The 15391-nt window shown below is 37.2% G+C and overlaps 1 protein-coding gene across 10 annotated transcripts; it reads left to right on the top strand.

Moving 5' to 3' along the window:
• The first annotated feature begins 1096 nt into the window (after positions 1 to 1096).
• LOC104105148 (amino acid transporter AVT1A-like) lies at positions 1097 to 14380 on the top strand. 10 transcript variants are annotated; one of them, XM_070192332.1, is made up of 13 exons: positions 1097 to 1186; positions 1654 to 1867; positions 3853 to 4136; positions 4496 to 4710; positions 5259 to 5282; positions 5372 to 5552; positions 5631 to 5850; positions 5929 to 6064; positions 6140 to 6162; positions 6259 to 6401; positions 9489 to 9532; positions 13270 to 13332; positions 14018 to 14380. In XM_070192332.1, the coding sequence occupies exons 2-13, from the start codon at positions 1680 to 1682 to the stop codon at positions 14108 to 14110; spliced, it is 1614 nt and encodes a 537-aa protein (XP_070048433.1). In that variant the 5' UTR covers positions 1097 to 1186; positions 1654 to 1679; the 3' UTR covers positions 14111 to 14380. The 10 variants fall into 10 exon arrangements, with proteins under 10 accessions (XP_070048433.1, XP_070048432.1, XP_070048431.1 ...); XM_070192331.1 differs by lacking the exon at positions 1097 to 1186 and adding an exon at positions 1403 to 1540; XM_070192330.1 differs by lacking the exon at positions 1097 to 1186 and adding an exon at positions 1404 to 1551.
• Positions 14381 to 15391: the final 1011 nt, after the last annotated feature.

Here is a 15391-nt window from a genome sequence, read left to right as displayed (position 1 = left end):
CTTTACCTTTGTTCTTTGAAGAACTAGGGTTTCTGGAAGAAGAGGCCATTTTTTATCAGAAAGGAGGGAAGGTTTTCTCTCAAGAAAAAGGTTAAAGAAAGGTTGAAGACAAAGTACGAGTTGAGTAAAGAGAGTTTGAGAAAGTGTAGAGAATTATGAAGTGTAAATGAAGAGATTTGATGCGTATAAGTAAAGGTATAGGCGGCTAAAATCGTGGCCATAATTACCTCGATAACCGGCAAAAGTGACGCTAAATCATGGGATGACGCGTGTTCGGGGCATTAAATGCGGATAGACGTGCGTTTAAACAACCATCAGAAACTTTTCAGAGGAAGTCAGAGAATTTCACGCCAAAAAGGTATTTCTACCAAGTTCCCGGTGACATAAAGTTATGCCACCCAAAAGGAGGGGGACTATCTGTATGGGGTAAAAGATGTTCATATTTAATGATCGCATGAGAAAGCGACACGTATAACCGAATGAGAAGATATCTAAACTCGAAGGCAATGATCTCGCTTATCATCGGAGACAATGATACTCATAACGACAAAATTAATAACGCCATCCGGTAGCATTCAATGAAGAATATTCTACAGCATTAAGTGCATGATCCATTACAGAGAGTATGACATTCACTACCCACAGTTACACATCCTTCAATGGCCCTCATAATTATCATTAAAGAGGAGCTTGATCCTAGGACCTTGTTCCCTAGGTGCAACTATAAATAGAGAGCTTTATTATCATTATAAATGACACAAATTTTCTCACAAGCATACACTATATTCTATCAAAAGCTCAATAACATTTTACTTTCTTGCTTATTTGTGCTGTTCTTATTATTCCTGGTAGCTCTGCGCCCGGAACCAAGATGTCGTCTATTTCAATTTTAAGGCTAAGTCTTATATTTCTGTCTAATTCATCTATTATTTTTGAATTAAATTAATTCACTTGTTTATAAATCACGCATAAATTCAACTGTACCGTTTTACGGGTAAACAGTTGCCTGAATCTCCGAATTCATTCCTCCATCTTTTGAATACATGACCTTTCGATGACCATAATCTCAAGCCTTCCGAACTCGGCAACGGGTCCCATCCCTTGATTTTTAGATCTTAATTGCCACGTGGGACTTTTTGATCAGGCTACTTGGAGAAGGTAATTTTTACCCATACAACAAGCACGGGTGAATAACCACAGTATATTCAAACGGGTAGTTGTAATTTGTTTGTCTTATTTGATAACTGATAAACAAATCTCGGTCCCAATTCGCAATATTATCTAATAGGCACATGATGATCATGAACGTACAAAAATTGTGGTAAAGTTAGCGGTTAGCCACCCTAACAACTACTGTAGTATGGAAGTTTGAATTACACTTGTAAGAGGAAAAAGGTTAATATTAACTAGTTTCATTGATTAAGCTGGAGCAGCACGTCAGTGTATATGTGTCTCTTCCTCAGCACCTCTCGTGATTCCTCCTCTATCTCAGCCACCAAAAACCCTTGAAATCCTCCAACCCATCAATCTTTAACACTTGGTCGTTTCTATGTACTATTTCATAATGTTTTTCTTTTCTTGGATATATATATATATAAAAGACTTTCTCTAACTGGACTTATGATTCTTGTTGTTTTCTGATTGATTGGTTAGTTTTATTTTGCGAGTAGCAAATAATTATGGCGCGGAACAAAGACGGGGAAAACGAGGAAGATGAGTTTTTCTTGGAAGAATCAGATGAAAATCTTGAAGCTGGTCATATTAATACAGAGGAAGACATGACAGAAGATGATGAACATGAAGAAGGAGAAGGGAGGCCTTCTCGTTCCTCTTCTTTTGTTTCTCAACAGTGGCCACAGAGTGTCAGGTAAGTAAGACACTACTCTTGCATATACATGTTCCTGAACTAAATCAATTTCTGTATATTGTACTGTGTCTCTCCCAGTTGGACCTTTAATTTATTAGTTGCTAGCTTGTCCCAATTTTATATTCGTACTTGTGATTTATTTTCAGCTGGTATACTAAAAGTGGATGAGCATTCACTACTTATTAGTTATATCAGTTGATGGGCATATACAGCGTATGGCTGTAGTGGGCTCGACAAACAGCTGTGCTAGTGATAATAACTGCGCAAAATTAGTTAAATTCGGAGGCAGCCTAGATTGTTTGACAAACCTTGATGTGGCTGAGATGCATTGGCTGAGATGCATTTCCATAACCTCACTGTTAGAGACATAATTAAGTAAATAAAATGTATTCTATCTAATAGGTTAAGGTTTTAGAATGTCATACAATTCAACATGATATTAGAGCATGAAAAAGTACAGCGTTCAAGTCTCGGCGCCATCTAGTATAAGAAAGAATTTCTTCGTGCTTGGCTTATAAAAATAATCAGGTGAAGGGACGTGTTAAATACATTATTAAGTAAATAAATGTATACGAGGTTGTCACACAATTCAACACTCGCAAGGACAATATTATCTTGCCCCTCCATGTGACGTGCTATCAGTAGTCATTAGTGCTCTGAATGACAAACTATTAGTAGTTACTGTTACGGTACAATCATGGAGCTTTCACTGATACAGACATAGAAATCTTATACATCCTTGGTGATGTAACGACGAGGCGAGATCTCCAAGTTATGGTTACTGGCACATTTAACCTTCAGAAATTAGTCAAATTTAGGGGTTTCAGTGGGACAGATAGCAATATTCAAGGGAAAATTCAACAGGACTATGATTTTACTCTTCTCAGAGCTTTTAGCCGACTCTACTTTCTCTCTCTGGAATATTCTTCTTCTCTGTTACTCTGAAATCCTCAATTGATGGACCTTATTAGCTCATTTGCTGTTATTTCATCACCGTTCCATGGACTCTTGCAAGGGGATAAGAAGTTTTTGATGGTCGTTTGGGGGGACGAACCGAGGTAGTAAATGGAGGGCATAAGTAGTATTTTGGCTCCTTGAAAGCTGCCCGAAGGGCTAACCCAACTCCTCTAGGGAAATAGAAGGTTAAATATGTTGATACAGAGCTATTAACATCAATATCTATTTAAAATTTATTTAATATTCTAAACCTGAAGTGTTCAATGTTGTGGTGATAATTACAAATGATGTAATTGTAGTAGCTTAGGTATACATTGAACTGTTTTCTATGAATTTCCAACTAATTAGAAGATATGTGCTATGTTTCATTTTTTTTTTTTTTCCATGGGAAGGTAGAAGATCAAGTATTCATATTTACAAAATGTTGTATAGCTTACAAAAGTTAGTTTTCCAATTGTATATGCCTCCTTATTGTCACTATTTTTATGTATGAGCTATTTCATATTTGTGTTGTTGGAACTGAGAAATCGCTGATGGCCATGGACTGTTGTGAAGTACTTCAGTGCAACCATAGTGAATTGCAGAAAGGTTACTGAGTAGGGCTTGTCCCATGAGTTGGAATTAAAACTCCAAGGTGTTTCCTAGTGGTTGTGACATTCTTAAGTTTTGCTTAGACTAAGGTTTTATACAGTGGGAAATTTGAAGATAAATTGATTCTGATCTTTGTATTGCTCTGGGATGTTGCCAGGTATAAATGAAATTTAGAAAAAGTGAAAGAGAACAGACTAAAACCTCGATCAAAATATTTAGATCATTGTGTTAAGCTATTGCTGGATGCTCCTTGTTTCCGCTCATATGGCTACTGCTTGTACTAGAATTAGAATTCATATGGTAACTTCAGGTGACATCAATTAGAGGCATAATTTATGATTGATGGATTACAGGCACGTGTTTAGCTATGTTCAACTCGTTTGAAACTATTCGGGCCTTAATTCTTTTCTGTTTTCCATTTCCAATTCTTCTTTCAGGGAGTCTATGGATGTTTACACAATTGCTGCATCACCAAACTTTGGATCCTTTCAGCGTGTAGCCAGCTTTAAGTTTTCAACTTCTGATATCTCTAGTCAAAATAACTTGGTTTGGAGTGTAAAGACCCCTTTGCTGTCTATTGATGGGAAGAGTCACCAGAAAAGCGACCTTGATGTGCCCTGGAGATCACAAGTTTCATGGCCAGAAAAGGTTTCATCACATATAATCACTGGAGAACTTTCAATTAGCCACGGATGTAGCCTTGTTCAAACTATATTCAATGGTTAGAATCATCACTGTAATATTCTGGGAATGCAAAATCCTTTGTTTCTGGATGGTTATTCTATCTGCAATTTCTGATCATGATTTGGGCTCAGGGAAGAATTCTAGAGAGGATATATAGTTAACAATAGAACAAGGTTAAAAGATGAAGAGAAAGGAAAATAGAACAAAATCAATGAAATAAAAAGTTTACACTTAGTGGGAACGGTCAATTCCTTTTGCGTCATTTGCAGCACCTGTTATCAATATAGTGGTTTTCTTCTTTAACTTTTTGGTCATGATTACATTCCAGTGATTCTTTGCTTAATTGAATTGTTTTTATTTTATGGAATTTCAAGGGCTTCTCATGCTATGTAACAGGGACAAATGTCATGGCTGGAGTTGGACTTCTTTCTACACCTTATACAGTGAAACAAGCAGGTTGGGCAAGCATGGCAGTGCTTGTTCTTTTTGCATTAGTCTGTTGTTATACTGCTTGTCTTATGCGATATTGCTTTGAAAGCAAAGAGGGAATTACATCATTTCCGGACATGGGAGAAGCTGCATTTGGAAAATATGGACGTATTCTAGTATCTGTAAGTTCATAAATTCAGCTTTGCACCTAATTATAGGCTAGTGGGCTAAGGAGATATTTGGTTATTATGTCAAAGACCATGAGGTTTGTATTATTTCATTTGATATATACAGTTAATTACCTAGTTATATGCTAGTGGGCTAGGGGCTACTATGTCAAAGACCATGATATCTCTTTTCTTTCATTTAATGTAAACATGGTGGCTTACTAGCCCGACAAAATGTTTGCTACTTTCAGCAATTATAGCCTGTATTAATATGCCTTTTCTTTGCTTTTAAAGAAAATCACCTGACAAGTCCTCAGAAGTCGCAACTATAAGTATTCGTCTGAGATTGCTTCGACTAATGATCTGAGGGCATAAAGAATCTTGGCCATTTCGGGTGACTGAAATAAGAGGGAAGGGAAAGAATAAAAACATAGAAAAATAAAACAAGTCAATGAAGTGGAAAGGATTAAATATGTGGAGTAAGAATTATATATAGCCAATAATGAAAAGGTGGTCTCTAAACTACTGCATGTTAACCCTGTGGTTTTCTTTCTTTGGTACAGATTATTTTGTACATGGAGCTATATGTAAGAGATGCACTCCTCAGCTGGATTTGCAGATTGTTTGGTCTCATTTGACATTGCTCAATTCCTAATAAGTCTTTCTTGACTTGCAGTCCTCTTGTGTAGAATTTATCATACTTGAAGGGGATAATCTCACGCGGCTATACCCTGGAGCACACATTAACTTGTTTGGTTCTCGATTGGACTCCATGCACTTGTTTGCAATCATTAGTGTTCTTATCATTCTGCCCACAGTTTGGTTGAAAGATTTACGATTGATCTCTTACCTTTCAGGTTTCAAAAAAGTTCTACAGCGGCTACCAATTTTTAGTTCTTTATCAGACCATAATACTACATTGCCCTTTTTTGCAGTCGGAGGCCTCATTTCGACAGCTCTAGTGGTCGTATGTCTTCTCTTACTTGGGACAGTAGATCAAATTGGATTTCGTCAGACGGCTCCAGTGGTAAATTGGAGTGGTATTCCATTTGCAATAGGTGTCTATGGGTATTGCTATTCAGGGCACTCTGTTTTCCCAAATATCTATCAATCTATGGCCGACAAAACCAAATTTACAACAGCAGTCATTGTGTGGTATAGAGCGCTTTATGATTTTTATTGATCACTTTTTTTTCACAGCCAGTATAATTTTTGGTTTTGGGTATTGTGCAGCTTTACTTTGTGTATTCTCTTATACGGTGGTGCTGCAATCATGGGATTTCTTATGTTTGGTCAATCTACGCATTCACAGATTACTCTGAATTTGCCAAAACATGCTTTTGTTTCTAATGTTGCATTATGGACGACAGTGAGTTTTGTTTGCTCTCCTCCCTTAGAGCTGTCATTATCATTTTATATTTAATTTATTTCATTTCATTTGCAGGTAGTAACTCCAGTTACCAAATATCCTTTTATGAGATTAAGTTTTCTTTGAAGAAGCTTTTTCATTGTTGTCAATGTTCTTATCAATTTCTAGTTGAGTTCCTTAACTTTTCACAAATACTCCTTGTTACTGAACCCGTTAGCTAGAAGTATTGAGGAGTTGCTTCCTGCAGCTTTGGCTACTAGTTACTGGTTTTTCATTGTCCTAAGGACAGCATTGGTTATATCTACACTTTGTGTTGCATTTCTTCTTCCCTTTTTTGGTAAGTTATTTTAAACCGTTTAATCTTCTTTCTTATTCATTGATTCAGACTGCACTATTCGTAATCAATTTTGCAATTGTTATGTTTCGTTTAGCTGCCTGTTGACACATATGTGCGCATGGCTGCTTTTGTGCTGCTTGTGGTAGTTTACCAGTTTATCTCTGCTTATTATATCAAAAAGTACGGCGTACTCTGATTTTCTTTGAACCCGAATATCACTCAGTATACAATCAATGAACCAAAAAGGGAGTCTTGGAATAGTGGTAAAGTTGTCTCCATTGTGCCTATAGGTCAATGGTTCGAATCATGGAATCAACCATTAACGCTTGTGTTATGGTAGGCAATCTACATCACACCCCTGGGGTACGGCCCTTCCCCAGACACTGCGTGAACACGAGAGACTTTGTGTACTAGGATGCCCTTTATACAATCAATGAACAGAATATTGTGTGCATATTCTGTTACTCCTAGGAATCATAAAATGATTCTCTAGTCCAGGATACTTAAAAGAGAAATCTTAAAAGTAAAGATCAACTTTGGTTACTTGAATGGCCTAGGGTTGTTTGAACGTTTCACTTTGATCTTTTATTTCCATCTTCTATGCTTTATTATGGTAGATTGCCTCTTATAAAGATTCTTTTCCTGCTTACATACCTACTGTTTTCATATTACATTCTTATGCAGCGACTACTATGAATCCTTTAGCTTATACTCAGATTGGTCTCCCTGGCCTGTCATTAAAGTTGTTCCTGCAAATGTACCCCTCAACACATTTTGGTTTCCTTTTCTTTGAATTCTATCGACCTTAGTTTATGTATCCTCATACAATGGAGAATTAATTTATTGAGATTTTGAAATTTAACTATTTATTTAGTACAGGGCTATTTCTGAAGTAATAATTGATAAACTTTTGATGATGGTGGCAACTAGAATCAACTGAACAAATACATCTATCCGAAAAAGAAATACATAGATAGAAATAGATAAGTAGGGAAAGGAGACTCCATGTGCTACGAATCATTCATGCCAAGCAGCTCACCACGAAGTTTCTAATAACACTCATACTCAGCTCAAGGGTTCCGCCAATACCACTCTCAGAACCTGCATAAAAATGTGCAAAACTGTAGTATGAGTACAAACCACAGTACCTAGTAAGTAGTAAGTCTAGTCTCGAATAAGTAATGGTGAGGGGTCGACTCTGACACCTACTAACAACTCAATAAGCATATGAATCATGAATATAACATAAAATAAAGCATAATATCATGAATCACGTTTGTCAAAAAAATCACAGTAAACTCGAATTTAGACATGCTTTTCAGGAATATCAGTCAAGGCGTCAACTTTTCCATATAAATAACTTAGACAGAGATTTTCAATGTAAATTGTGATTTCAAGCTCTAAACATCAAGTAGAAACATCAAGACCAAATAGCACGAGGAAAATATTACTCTATTCCTGTATGTCAAATACACATTCCCAAATTAACAATATCGCAGTTAAATCATCAAGTATTAACAATCTCAGCACATTCATAGTGTCTGGTACAAGTAACCCCTAATCATACTTTTAGCACTCTCATGGTGTCTGGCACAATGCCCCTGAATCACCACACAAACGCTCCGCAGTATACGGGCGCCTAACATAAGTCCATCACTAAGCACATATCAAGTGTATGCGCTCACAGGACCCAAGGTAACATGGGTAATCACTTGACTCCGGAGGGACGATACCAATCTAAGCGTCGTAGTGGCGTACTACCCGATCCACAAATATTCCGATGGTGGCGTGCCACCCGATTCACACATGTACTTGTGGCGGCATGCCACCCCATCCACACACATACCCGTGGCAGCGTGCCAACCGATCAGAGCATAAACACGTGGCAGCGTGCCACCCGATCCACACAACATTATCAATAACTGATACCCGCTCATAATATCTATGGTGCCAAAATTCTCATCTTTTTACAATATTCAACTCTCAAACTCATAGATATATGTATGAGGCAACATAATAAAAAGGAACCAAGTCATAATAATAAAAATACGGATAAAAGCACATAAGGCTAAAATATGGCTATAGCTTATCATATAATTCAATTTTTCTCAACAATTCAATAAGCAATTTCATCGTTCAAAAGTTTTATCTTAATATTTATCCTGAATGAGATAAGTCATTTAAACACTGAATCATGAATCAATAAAATAAGTATATGACTATGGCTCGATAAAGAATCTCAACATGGAAATTAATCATTTATACCCAATTAACAAGTCATTACCTTAAGCATGCTTCTAAGCCACAACTTCAAGTCATCACGTAGTCAAAGAATCAACGAAACATGAATAAGGAGTCCACATAGTCCAAACAAGAAATAATCATAAGTCAAACATTTACCTGATATGGTCATAACCTAGCTAATCATATATGCTCATCACCCTACATATACGTAGCTCTTAAATCAAATGCATTGGCGTAAGAGGGTGGTCCTTTCGTCATCACATTCGCGATGGTTTATCCGCATTTGCGGTGAAGTCTTTCCAGACGAGTGTAAAGTTTTTCTTCGCGATCACGAAGCAGTAGACCGCGATCGCAAAAGGTAGTGCTGGGCAAACTTATTAAGTTGAAAATTTTGGGATTTTACATATTCGTTCATTTTTTGAGCCCTAGACTCCGAAAGGAGGAGATTTTGAAAAGCAATTTTACTACTACTTTGGAGACTTGAGTCATTTCTAGTTGTTAATTAAGGAAACATGGTTTGTTGTTAATTAAGGCTTGCTGGATGAAGGTAAGTATCTTGTTTATCCTTGTAAGAGGAAATTCTCCCCATAGTGATCTATATTTACTACTTATTGCTTTTCTAAAAATGGAGCAGTTAGGAGTTTTGGAATTCCCTCCGTGAAGTTGGCCTATTGCAGCTAAATTAGATCTGTCCTATTAAATGTATCTGTTATACCACTAGAGTATGTTTCATGAGTGACGTTTGGTGTGGAAGATGTACAGAACTTTTAAAATCATTTTTCATCCGTTCTACTCTATCTTTTTATGGCTAGATTATACTGAAACGTCCTTCTCAAAATGCAGGTATTGTGATGGCTCTAATAGGTTCTCTTTTTAGTGTACTCATGGTAAGTATTACGGCCTGTATGTAAACCTGGATGTCAGTCTCTCTCTCTCTCTCTCTCTCTCTCTCTCTCTCTCTCTCTCTCTTTGGCGAACTGGTCAGTCATCTATATATGTAAGTGATAACTTCGCTGCTGGAGTGGTTTGATACTTCTAAAGCATTGAATATTTGTTAAGATGTAACTTCCCTTTGGATAAGTTGTATTTCAAATGACCTTCCTTTCTGAACATGCCCATTGAGGAAAGTGTTTCTCTAGAGTTGCTTGTTATCTTGCTATATTTTAAATGAGAAGCTAAGTTGGTGATGAATATTTTTCAAGGAAAAGACATAAGTTGCACATTACAGTTGTCCTGAAAAGTCAGTTACACACTTAACTTTTAAGAGCGATCTAATACCCCCTTATTCTTGTCCGAAGTGAATTAATACCTCTTTGAGATATATACAATCAGTCGCATGGTGGATGGTGTTGCACACTCTCCCTATGTCTTCGCCACGTATTCCCACATTAGATTCAATTTGAAATTTCCCCCTTTTTTTTCTTTTTATTTTGAAATTTCTCTCTTTTTTAATTTTCGTCACCTTCGTTATATTTGTTGTCAAAATCTCTTCCCCTAGACTCCCTTCATTCAGTACCATCATTCACCCCAATATTTCAACTTGATAAATTAGTATGCAAGTTAATTGTGATGATTTTTGGCATTGTAATACCAAGAGAAAGGAGGTTGAGATGAGAGATATGAATGTGGTTAGAGGTTGACAGGAGAAAACGGAAGCTTGCCGGAGAAACTTTTCTGGCAAACATCCGGTGGGATAATATAGTTTAATTTGAATTTTACCTTGTTAATGCATTTTCATGGGTTTTCAATAGTCAACAACAACAACAACAAACTCAGTGTAATCCCACAAAGTCGGGGGAGAGTAGTGCGTACGAAGATCTTACCCATACTTTGTGAAGATAGAGAAACTATTTTCGATAAACCCTCAACTCAAGGAATGATGAAAAAGAAGCAGTAGCAACAAGCATTGGCAATAATACGATAATAGAATAAGCAAAGCGAAAGAAATATCAGGAAGTAAAAGTAAACTACGAATAAGGAAGTACAAGAATAATGCTAATATAATTGGTATGGAAAAGCAATACACTCAACTACCTACTAGCCTTTTAACCTAATCCTCGACTTTCACACCCTCCTATCAAGGGTCATGTCCTCGGTAAGCTGAAGTTTTATCATGTCTTGCTAATCACTTTTCCTCAATACTTTTTCGGCCTATCTCTACCTCTTCTCATGCTCACCAAGGCCAACCTCACCTCCTTATCGGGGCATCTGTGCTCCTCCTCTTCACATGCCCAAACCATCTCAGCCTAACTCCTTACATCTTGTCCTCAACGGATGCCACTCCCACCTCATCCCGAATATCTTCATTCCTAATATTATTTCTTTTAATATGCCCACATATCCATCTCAACATCCTCATTTTTGCCATTTTCATTTTCTGGACATATGATTTCTTGATTGGCCACCATTCTGCCCCATACAACAAGGTAGGTCTAACAACCACTCTATTGAACTTACCTTTAAGTCCTAGTGGTATATTCTTATCACACAGAACACAACAATTGAGCCTCTACTTCATCCATCCCGCTCCCATACGGTGTGTGACATCATCGTCAATCTCCTCATCATCTTGGATTACTGACCCAAGGTACTTGAAATTTGCTCTCTTGGGGATGACTTGTGAATCATGCCTCAGTCTTCATCCGCCTCATACGCCATTTCACTGAACTTGCAATCCTAATATTCTATTTGATCCTGCTCAACTTGAAATCTTTTGACTCTAAGGTCTGTCTCCACACCTCCAGCGTCGCGTTAACACCGCCTCGTGTCTCGTTAATCAATACTATGTCGTCAGCAAATAACATGCACCTCGACACCTCCCCTTTGAATGTGACGCGTCAGGACATCTATCGCCAAGGCAAATAAAAATGGGCTAAGGGCTAATCCCTGGTGCAACCTCGTCATCATTGTATAGTGTTTCGAATCTCCTCCACTGTCCTCACTCAGGTCTTAGCTCCGTCATACATGTCCTTAATCACCTTAGTGTACGCTACATGAACACTTTTAGCCTTCAAGCATCTCTATAGAACCTCCCTAGGGGCTTTGTCTTAAGCTTTTTCTAGGTCTATGAACCCTATATGTAAGTCCCTCTTTCTCTCTCTCTACTGCTCCACCAATCTCCTTACAAGGTGAATACCTTCCATAGTCGATCTCCCCATCATAAATCCGAACTGGTTATAAGAAATAGACAAACTCCTCCCTACCTTCATTTCCACCACCCTCTCCCAAACTATCATGGTATGGCTCAACGACTTGATACCTCTATTATTGTTGAAATTTTAGATATCACCCTTATTAATGTACAACGGAATCATCGTGATCCGCCTTCATTCCTCGGGCATCTTCTTCATCCTAAAAATGACAAACAACCCAGTAAGACACTCCAAGACTGTCTCGCCCACGTTATTCCAAAATCGGGATTTTGTGTGACCCAGACGCTCTTCCCTTGCCCATCTTATGCATAGCCCCCTCAACCTTTGCAACATTAATACGCCTACAATACCCAAAATGTAGATGACTCTCAGAGTGCTCCAAATCATCAAACACAATATTCCTATCCTCTTCTTTGTTCAAGAGCTTATGAAAGTATGACTGCGATCGTCTTTTAATAAGTCTCTTCCACCAATACTTTGTCTTCCTCTTCTTTGATGTACCTCATTTGATAGCATGTACAACTTCTTGTCCCTGCCTTTGGCCCCAGTTCTTCATACATGCGTCCAGACGCTACAGTCTTGGATGCCGTATCCGCTAACTTCGCCTCCTTCTTAACGTTCTTATACCACCCCATATTCCTCTTCTCCTCGTCGTCTTTGTTCTCCACTAGCCTCAAGTACGCTTAAACCTTTGCTATTTTGCTTGTCACGAAGCTTCTAAATCAATTATGCTGGTTAGTATAAGTGACATAAGGTTATTTCTAGGCAGGTTCTGGTGGTGTGATTTATCCTAAAGTATATATTACTGAAGGAAAAGGGAGGAAGGATCGACAAATATGGAGATTATGGGGGTAGAAAAATAAAAGGAGAGAGAAGAAAAGTCGGAGAAACAAAAGGAAAAAGAAAAAAGGAAAAGAAAGGGAAAAAGAAAAGAGCGCCCACAATTAATTAAGTGTATTAGGTGCATAATGTCCAATAAAATTTGACACATATAATTTAATCAGTTTTTAACATGTGTTTTGCTCCACTCACATTTATGAAGATAATTTTTTTTCTTTACCACATCATCTTTCATGGAGATATTAAATTCTTTTCCGACAAGGATGGGGGTATTAGGTCGTTCATAAAGGTTAAGTGGATAACTGACTTGTCCGGGCAACTACATGGTGCAACTTATGTCTTTTCCCCTTTTTTATGCAATGTATGCATTATGAACTATATCATGAATCCTATTACAATATAAATTGAGACATGGATATTTTCCGCTACATTGATACTTTTGAGGTGCTTCAGTAATTGATCTCAGCAAATTACACACACACACCCTCTCTCTCAAACACACACACTCTCTATTCTCTCTTGCACGCACGCACGCACGCACATATACACACACACACAAACACTTGTAAATGTTTGAATGCTTTTTGTTAGAGAGATATCAATTGGTATCACATGTTTGATTGATGATGCAGGCGGTAATTATACCAACTTTGTGCTTTCTGAAAATTTTGGGGAATAAGGCTACAAATAATCAGGTAATCATTGCTCAGGTGTTGTCATGCTTTGAAGCCTTCCAATTTTGTCCGACTGCTAATTAAGAAATTCTTGTTCTTGAGTTCCAATAGCGGCATCAGAGTAGAATTGTAGGAAGCAGAACTTAGTGGCAAGTTCATTGGGGTCAACTGCTGTTGTAAAATTCCAAACTCCTAATTCTAGTAAATTCTTGGAGAGACTTGGTACATAATTTCTTTTGCGTGACAAGCAGATTTCACTTCAATGGATACTGGTAGATCTTCACTAACACAGAGGCACTCATGTCTTAAAGGATTCCTTTGCAGGCGCCAATCCATTTCAAGCCATTCAGCTCAAAAATGTTTTTTCCGTTTGCTAATAGGTGCTGAAACGGCCTAGATTGCATGATTAGAGCCCCTTATATCCCTTCCTTCTTTTGAGATCCCACAAACCATGAGACATAGCAGGTCTTATTGACTTTGGTTATCCCCATCATACTAGTTGGCTCCTCTTCTTGGACAACTGAGTCTATGTTATAATAGTATGATGATTCTAAATAGAATTAAGATGAGCTAATAGGTGGTTCACCATTTGCAAATTCAACTAGCTAGAGTTTACTTCCGATTACCTATAAAGTTGATTAGTAACATTAAATGTCTTTTGGTCAATTGCTATTTCTTCGTTAATTTATGGTTTTAGCAAATGCAGATCATACTCAGTGTAGCCATTGTCTTATTGGGGATTGTCAGCGCGTTCATGGGAACATACACTTCTCTGTCACGACTTGCTGAGGAATACTGAAATATTTGCAACATGTCCATATAAAGCATTATGTGGGAAGTTGCAAGTGTTGTTTACAAGTGTGTTACTGGTGGAAAACAAATTAAATTCTATAGGGAACCTTAGTAGTTGTATTACATATTAGTAAGTACGGAGCAAGAAAAATTATAATGATTCATTGAGCTCACGTTCTTTAATCAGTTGCTAAATTGTTTCTGCCGTCTTGGCATTGTCTTTCCTGGATATTTGCATAGAATTTGGAGTTCCATAAAATTTGTTACTCTTGGCATTGACGTCTTTGCTTTTTAGTTGGATTGGTTAGCTTATACTTATGTCATGCCAACCATTATGAAATGACATCTATTACTCAATTTGCCGAAAAATATTGTTCCAATATATTTTTCACTTTATATTTTTTCGTTTGACCCTTCCAAGGCATACATATAGTCATTAATTTCATAAGGTACTCGTTGTGAGTAATATTACTACTGTATTAGATAATTTTTTGCCGATGGATAATAGGGACAAAAAGGGGTAGTTTCTCTCTCTCTCTATATATATATATATTGCACATTGAAACATTTAATAATTATCCATCCAGCTTGGGAAAAAAGGACGAGTATGTTAAAAAGAACAACTATGTAAGCAACTCCTTAGTCATCCTAATAATGCCATATGCAGTTTATGTAACTGAAAATAAATTAGCAAGTAGGTTCAATATATTTTTCAAACAGGATGAGGAGTTCATTTACAGTTTTGGTAAATTAGAAAGTAGCTACAAGTAATTTACCATGTATAAAATCCAAAAAAAACAAAAAATATGTATACATAACCGCACCAAAAAAGAAAAGAGTTTCTTTCTTTGTGAAAGCTTATGATTAAACATTGAAAACAAAAAAAGAACAAAGTGAAAACAGTAGGTTATTTGAATTGGCAGAAATAGTTTTTTCTCTTTCATTCAACAAAATAAGTATGCGCTTAGGCATTTTAGAATTAAAGTGAGTTTTCCCTATTAACAATTCTACCTTTAGGGAAAAATTGCAGGTTATTAATGTAAGTGCTGGAGGATCCAATTTTTCACACCTTCAGGGAAGGGAACATAGGGGCACATCTTTTGGCAAGGGGTGGGTTAAAGTTGTCCAAAGCAGATCTAAAACAACATTTTGCAGCTCCACCTGGCTTCACGAAGGCAGTTATCCTAGTAGACAAGTCCGGGCCTTTTTTGGGTAAAAACTAATCGGAAGACGTTTGTAATAATTTGGCTTGCTTTGGGAAAATATGTGCCCAAAGTAGCTCTACTAT

The sequence above is a fragment of the Nicotiana tomentosiformis genome, chromosome 12 (assembly GCF_000390325.3).
Source record: "Nicotiana tomentosiformis chromosome 12, ASM39032v3, whole genome shotgun sequence".
NCBI lineage: Eukaryota > Viridiplantae > Streptophyta > Magnoliopsida > Solanales > Solanaceae > Nicotiana > Nicotiana tomentosiformis.
This window is presented reverse-complemented; position numbering and strand designations above follow the sequence as displayed.

Bases quoted from the DNA above. Each gene is read 5' to 3' on its own strand.
- LOC104105148 (XM_070192332.1), top strand. From the start codon at position 1,680: ATGGCGCGGAACAAAGACGGGGAAAACGAGGAAGATGAGTTTTTCTTG. The intron at 4,711-5,258 runs GTAAGTTCATAA...TCTTTGGTACAG, and splicing joins ATGGACGTATTCTAGTATCT to ATTATTTTGTACATGGAGCT. The intron at 5,851-5,928 runs GTATAGAGCGCT...GGTATTGTGCAG, and splicing joins ACAACAGCAGTCATTGTGTG to CTTTACTTTGTGTATTCTCT.